We start from the raw sequence: 6,659 nt of genomic DNA on the forward strand, positions 1-6,659 counted from the left end.
CCATTTGTCGGTGGCGGCGGTAGCGAGTAGCGACAGTGGCGTCTCTTAGAGAATTTTTTCGGAACCGAGTGCCATTCCCGCCAATTCCGTAGCCACACCTTTTTTATAATGGTTGCCGTTTTCCGTCACCATGACAACGAAATTATTAGCGGGAACGGTCTCTAACCATACCAACTTACATTTCCTATATTCTGTTAATTGTCGAGCACTTTTGGAGTCTCGGCGCCGCAAAATCCTGGGTTTGACGGTATTTATTTATTTCGTTTACTTTATACTTCCCGATCATTTATATGACTGCGTGATTAAATTATCGTTTTTATTAACTGTATTAATCGTACGTACGTAGATATATCTTACATGACACAAAGTATCATATGATACTTTAAACGTTTTTCGTTTCTTTATATGTAATTAATATCGTATACATATGTATAGCGAGTGGTGCTCAGTTAATTTAGAAAATAATAAAAATTGAGCAAACACTCTTATCACGAAGGGAACTACACGAGAGAATCAATCTAAATCGCGCAGGAGCGACAATAATGAATTCAATTCCATCTAACACGGCTTTCTCTAAGACAGAAGATGCGCTTATCACGAGAATTTGTATATACGTCAGACTGATTAAATTATAAAAAACATATTTGTAACGTAAAATAATTATGCAAAAAAATTGTTTGCTCTTGCAATGCGAACCTGAAACAAAGTATTTCTAGCGCGTATACAACCGATGGCCTGAAAAGGCCGTGGAAAATCAATAATACGATGTGAAAAGTCACATCGAGTTGTGTGAACTCGCTGTGCATGTGTCGGAATATGCACGTTTACGTGTTATGCGCTCACGCTTTTGCATTTATGCGCGCTCGTTCGAAGAGTCTAACACGCAATACAATTGCTCCGTACGTCTGCGGAGCGTCTTGAATTACCCTGCTCATCTTTATCGAGCGCGCGAACAGTTATTTTTATGCAATAATAGCGAGCGAGTATATTGCGCGCAGAGAAACATATCGCGTAACGGTCAATGTTACAAATTCTGGTCTGACGCAACACGCAAATTTACGCGCATAACACCATCGCGCGTAACATTTAATTGACAGTGAAAGGATAGCGTTAGCGGCTCGCGAAATACGTCATCGAACGCAGTATGCAACAGCTTAATTTAGCTGGATAGAGATACGATACGACTTCGTATTACTACGCGATAAATATTTCAAGTCAACGAGCCACCGTTGCTCCGTTGAAACATATTCATTACTAGCTGCCAAACTTCTTTAGATAATTTAGATAATTTTATCAGTTTTATTTTTAATTAATATGAATTTTTTTCCATCCATTCACTTGGAATCTTAGAGTTTAATTCATTTATACATTTCCTTGCGACATGTAAATACTTTAAAAATATATGCGAGAGTATTTTAACGATGAAAATTACATTTGTGGAATATTGTCAATTTAAAAATACTTTAATTTCAGGTAACAAGGAGATAAATAATTCTAACGCAATTGGATAATTGTAATGGATATAATTATACGTCATTTATCAAGAAATTAACTTTATACTTGAGAATAATAGCAGCGTTGCATCACAATATCATTATGTGAAGGGAAGTAACACTATTTACGTAAAAGGAAGTAACGCTATTTATGGGAACGCTATTTAAGTTTCTGTTACGTCTGCTGCGCGTTAAACTCGTAGATATTCTCCTAAATGAACGAGGAGCGAAACCGGTTGCAGGATCGACGAAGGGATTGAGTGAAAGTGAAGGATCAGTTTAGCAAAGGCGAGTGCGGGGCTTTGTGATCCTATGGTGGGATTCCACCAACGTTTGGCTCGCTAGTAACCGATTGGGCATTTCAGTTTCTTAAGCGCGGATCTGTCACGAGCACTAAATATCTTCTTGTCCTTACAGGAGAGCTAACACTTTGCTTCGAAGCGTAAGAAGCGATCAAGATGCATCTCGCTTATCGCACGACGATTTTGTTTGCGGTCGTCTTGCTTTCGACGGTTTCCGTTTTCGGATTTCCGGATGGCGGACCGGTGGACGCGTGCGTGAAGCCGCGACCTAATCAACCTTATCACGGCGAGGCGCGATCGCAGCCCTTAAGTACGAGCCCTTACAAAATACTGGCTACTTCGTCGCAGTATGGACCGGGCACGCAAGTCACAGGTGAGTACCGAGTTAATTTCTTATCAATTAAAAATTAACGATGACTTTTTGTTAGAGCAGTTTGGAAGACTGTCACGTGAGAAGTAGCGATATCAGGGAAACTTTGGAGAACGTGTCTTTACGGTATTCAAAGGAATAATATTCCGGGACGAAGTTAACAAGTTAACGGAAGAACGGCATATAGACTGTTAACTGGGAATTGAAAGGCTTAAGACTAACATAAGTAGTTTTTAGTTAAAGCTGAACATTAGTTTATCCCGCAATAAATAGATAGAACGAGATAACTTCGGTACTAGTTTAAAAAAAAATTTATTTGTATTATATGGCGAAAGAGATTTAAATTTTAAATTTGTAAATGTAAAAAAGTCGAGGGATTATCGAGGAAACGTGCATTTTATCCGACAGACGTAATTGGTACCATCAAAATTGCATTCATTGTGAAACTGTGGTGAATGTTCGTAACGATGCATTCTGTCAGCGTTGTTGAGGCACATCTTCGCACGCAGATCAATGGCAAATTAGGCTGACGGGAGGGATAATTGTGCCAGCGCCCGTTTTCGTACGTGCGAATAATTCGCATACGCGGGTCACGCGTGATTGAACGTAGATGTCATTCATCCGCGAAGGAAGGTTGAAACGAAAGTCTAAGAGCTGCGTTAGTTGTGTAATGAAACGTCAATGTTAGATTGCGAAAATCGTATCGCGGAGCAAATGCGTGTCGCATAATTCCCGCGATATCGCAGCGCGCACGGTTTTCACGAGCAAATATTGAATTTAACTGGATTCTTCTCTAAACGTTCCAATTACGCTGCGTAATGAACGATGTCGATGCTATAGGATCTCGTGCGACGAGAGTTTGAATAGTATCGAACTGCGGATTCTATTTGCACATCAGTAGTATAATCCTATGAGCATTTTCTTTTAGACTCTTCTCTCTTTTCCTCGTAGCTCGGTTTACTCGTGCTACTAACGCTCGTTTCAAATCCACCCGAGGGATATAAATTGCGACTACTGGGCTACGTTCGGCTATTTCCTATTTCTTTTATATATGAAATCACTCCGCCGATATCTCACGACGGATTTGCGCGCGATTGCCTTCGGCACGTAAAATTCACATGTATTATGGCAGCGAGCGTTATATCATCTCGAATGTAGATACATAGCTGGCGATAAGTAGCAAAGAGAATTTCGTTCGGGTGAATGTTCGTTTCTATTGTTCTATTTTTCTTTTTATTGAAACGCTTTTCTATTTTTCAGTCACCATTGCGGGAGCACCGTTCAAGGGATTCTTCCTGCAGGCACGCGATTCCAGCACGAACGAATGGATCGGATCCTGGACGCGTACGCCGAATACGAATATACATTCCGAGTGCAGCGCTGTAACGCACGCGGATCCGCGTGATAAGGAACAAGCCACTTTTATCTGGAACGCACCAGCGAACGCACGCGGCAGCGTTTATTTCACGTGAGTATCGCACTCCGCGACGACCGGAAACCCCATGGAAAATATCTGTACGTAGATTAACGATGAGGGAAGGACGAGAGTTGTCGCAAATTACGATCGTCGAGGTCTGCATTTGTTCGCATAATTATCAAGGCTGTTTGGAAGATGTGTCTCCGATGAGACATGTGACATTACGTTATAAATATACATTCGCGCTTATCTCTGAAATAATTGCTTAAGAATTCTGCAGCGAGACTTCGCGCGATTTATACTTTAATTACATATTCCGCGACAATTGTGAGCATGCAACACGTATTTTATGTAACGGAATCTAAATTTCAAGGCATATGATCATGATTACGTAAATCATACAAATCGTGCTCGATGAGAAAAATATCTTAATTTTTCTATTTTTATTGTAAGGTTTTTATTTAATAAAAAAAAGTGCAAAGATTACTTTAATAATAAGATAGATTTCAAAGAATTTCAAGAATTCTTTTTAGCACGCCTATTCGCGATGTGTCTTTCATAATGCCGCTAAATCAAATTAATAACCGTAAAATGAGATATACCCAATACACGTGCATGATTCGCGGTCAGTACACGATGGCGTAATGGGACTAATTGTACGACGTTAGCCACTGGAAATAATTGCTTTTACCATTCAGTCATTCGTAACTCCACGCATGCACGAGACGTGTTAATAATCTGTTGAATTTCCCAACACGATTTTATAAGAAAGAATTAGTTTTTTAAAGTTGAATATTTTTTTTTACAGGAATAAAATTATTTATCATTATTAATTACCTCGTTATTTAATTGATTTATGCAGATTAAATATTTTCCTAAGAACTATCAGCGACACAAAATATAAACCGGAATTTCTTGTTCTTTTTTTTAATTACTTTTAGAAATATGCAAATTAATTTTAAATCAATATCTCCGTAAAGCAGGTGATTAAAAACTTTTAATACATATAATATTTTGATCGTAAAATAAAATTGAATTACAAATTTTGTATAAATTCTGAAATATAATGTAAAACAGCAGCTTAAAGTTTATTTTAGAAAATTGTGAAATGTAATACTTTTGTTTTTTTAAAGATTTATGTTGAAAAATATTTTAACAGTTATTACAATAATTTTTTTCGTTGTTTCAGTGGTACTGTATTAAAGGACTATGCAACATTCTGGTCCGAACTCGTGTCGCAGGTGGCAGAATAATAATTCGTCAGCATACTGTCTGCATCTTTACTCGTCGACGAAGTGCTTCCGCCAAAGGATAGATCCTATCTTTATATATAAATTTTTAAATTTTCCTCGTTTGCTATGTATCCCGACATACATACGACATGTTACGCAATATATTTTACATAAATCTTATACTTCAGCATTATTCCAGGAATATCAAGCGTTTTTGAATAATAAAAAAATCATCGAAACGCTGCTGGTTCTACGTATTTGTTAACTGTGTCTCAGCGTTTATCGATCTTTTTTTTTCGAGTGAGCATATTATTAAAATACAGTCACCGTGGCATTTATTCGTCAACTGTCTTTCTTCTGTAGTGATTCTATTTGTTTCTCAATAAAATAACGAAGAGAGTTAAGGAATCGCACATGGAAAAAGATTCTTGACCTATCAGTCGAGTTGAGCAATGATTGATCGACCGAATGTGAATAATTAAAAAGAAATGTGATATGCAATATAATTTTTATAATTAAATTAAAAATTTTGCTTCAAAAATTATATATATAAAAAAAAAATGTAATGTCACGCTAGGGATACATGTAAGTAAACTTGGGTGGATTACTACCATCTCGTGGCGTCTTGGCGAGGGTTCCACCATTTCCTCATCCCATTAATGGAGCTCGGCACGCTTTTACGTGAGCAGAAGGATCGAGGAACGTTACATAAGACTCCACTTGCCGGGTAAAAGTGGGCCACACTGGTATTACAAACCTGACAAGTCTAAGACTGCTTTTTTCTTACTTTTACCACTTGGCTCCGGCTCGAAAGGGTCCAGGAAATTGATCCCGCATCGTTATATTTTTCTCAATAAACGTCGGAACGTTGACATGAATATTCAACCGTTACGCGATTCTTTTTATTCTCTAATGATTTATAATCGCGAAGTGATAAATTGTATGCCCCGCTGGGTGCAATAATTAAATTGTAAAAGTTCCAACAATTAATTATCGGTCGGATTCGTTCGGCTTAATGAAGTTACGAACCGTCAGACGTGAGATGCATCCAGCTTGTTAGAAATACGTTGTTTTTTCGGCGAGAAAAGTGTTAAGTATATCACGCAATCAATGAAGTTATTATTAGACTATAGATGGACGTTATAAATGGACGGATAAAGAGGAAGCGGCTCTTTAATCACCTGCACGTCCAGAATAAAAAGCTGGATGGCCAATAAAGCCAGCGAGAAATTGCAACGGGATAACTTGCAAAAATTTACCATCGCACCCACGACTCGTCGAACAGCTTGAAAAAGTTGGCGAGTTTAAAATTCAAAACTACGAAATGCCGAAATTTTCTCGTGGATTTAAATTTCCTCAAACTCTTGAGTGACTCCCGCGTTACGTCGGCGCGTCGCTTCGTCTTACTTAAGGAAGTGATTGATGAAGAATCTGTCATCGAAGAGTGAAGATCTATGGTTTCGAGGCTCCCCGAGGCGTCATATTGATATTCATATTTATGTAACATAGCGCGCCTCCTTCCACCCACTACTTTTCTCATCTCGCGAGCTCTCGAGTTTCGCGCGCCCTCTAGAGAAGCGTGAAGTTAGGCGCTTGTTTTCGTGTGCCGCGTCATCGTCAGCACCTCGTCGACACACCGCAGGTTGACGAGGAGGAAGTGTCGGGTACCGCCGATCGTTCGGGTGACCGCGGTTACGGGTTTCGCCCGAGGAATGATTCAGACACCGGGCTCTGCCCGCCGTTTGCGCGACAGCGGGTGGCCGCGAAGGGGGTGGACGCCGCGGAGCAACATCGACACCACATCGCGCCGCGTCGCGCCGCACCGGCGGTCAAGGAGGTGGAAGC

General features: G+C 39.5%; 1 protein-coding gene across 1 annotated transcript; it reads left to right on the top strand.

The window, feature by feature from the left end:
• The first annotated feature begins 11 nt into the window (after window positions 1-11).
• On the top strand, window positions 12-5,227 carry LOC139101460 (putative defense protein 3). The gene is made up of 4 exons (XM_070654616.1): window positions 12-247; window positions 1,474-2,168; window positions 3,426-3,633; window positions 4,772-5,227. The coding sequence occupies exons 2-4, from the start codon at window positions 1,952-1,954 to the stop codon at window positions 4,833-4,835; spliced, it is 489 nt and encodes a 162-aa protein (XP_070510717.1). The 5' UTR covers window positions 12-247; window positions 1,474-1,951; the 3' UTR covers window positions 4,836-5,227.
• The last annotated feature ends 1,432 nt before the right edge of the window (window positions 5,228-6,659 follow it).

Source organism: Cardiocondyla obscurior, linkage group LG01 (genome assembly GCF_019399895.1).
Source record: "Cardiocondyla obscurior isolate alpha-2009 linkage group LG01, Cobs3.1, whole genome shotgun sequence".
Classification (NCBI taxonomy): domain Eukaryota; kingdom Metazoa; phylum Arthropoda; class Insecta; order Hymenoptera; family Formicidae; genus Cardiocondyla; species Cardiocondyla obscurior.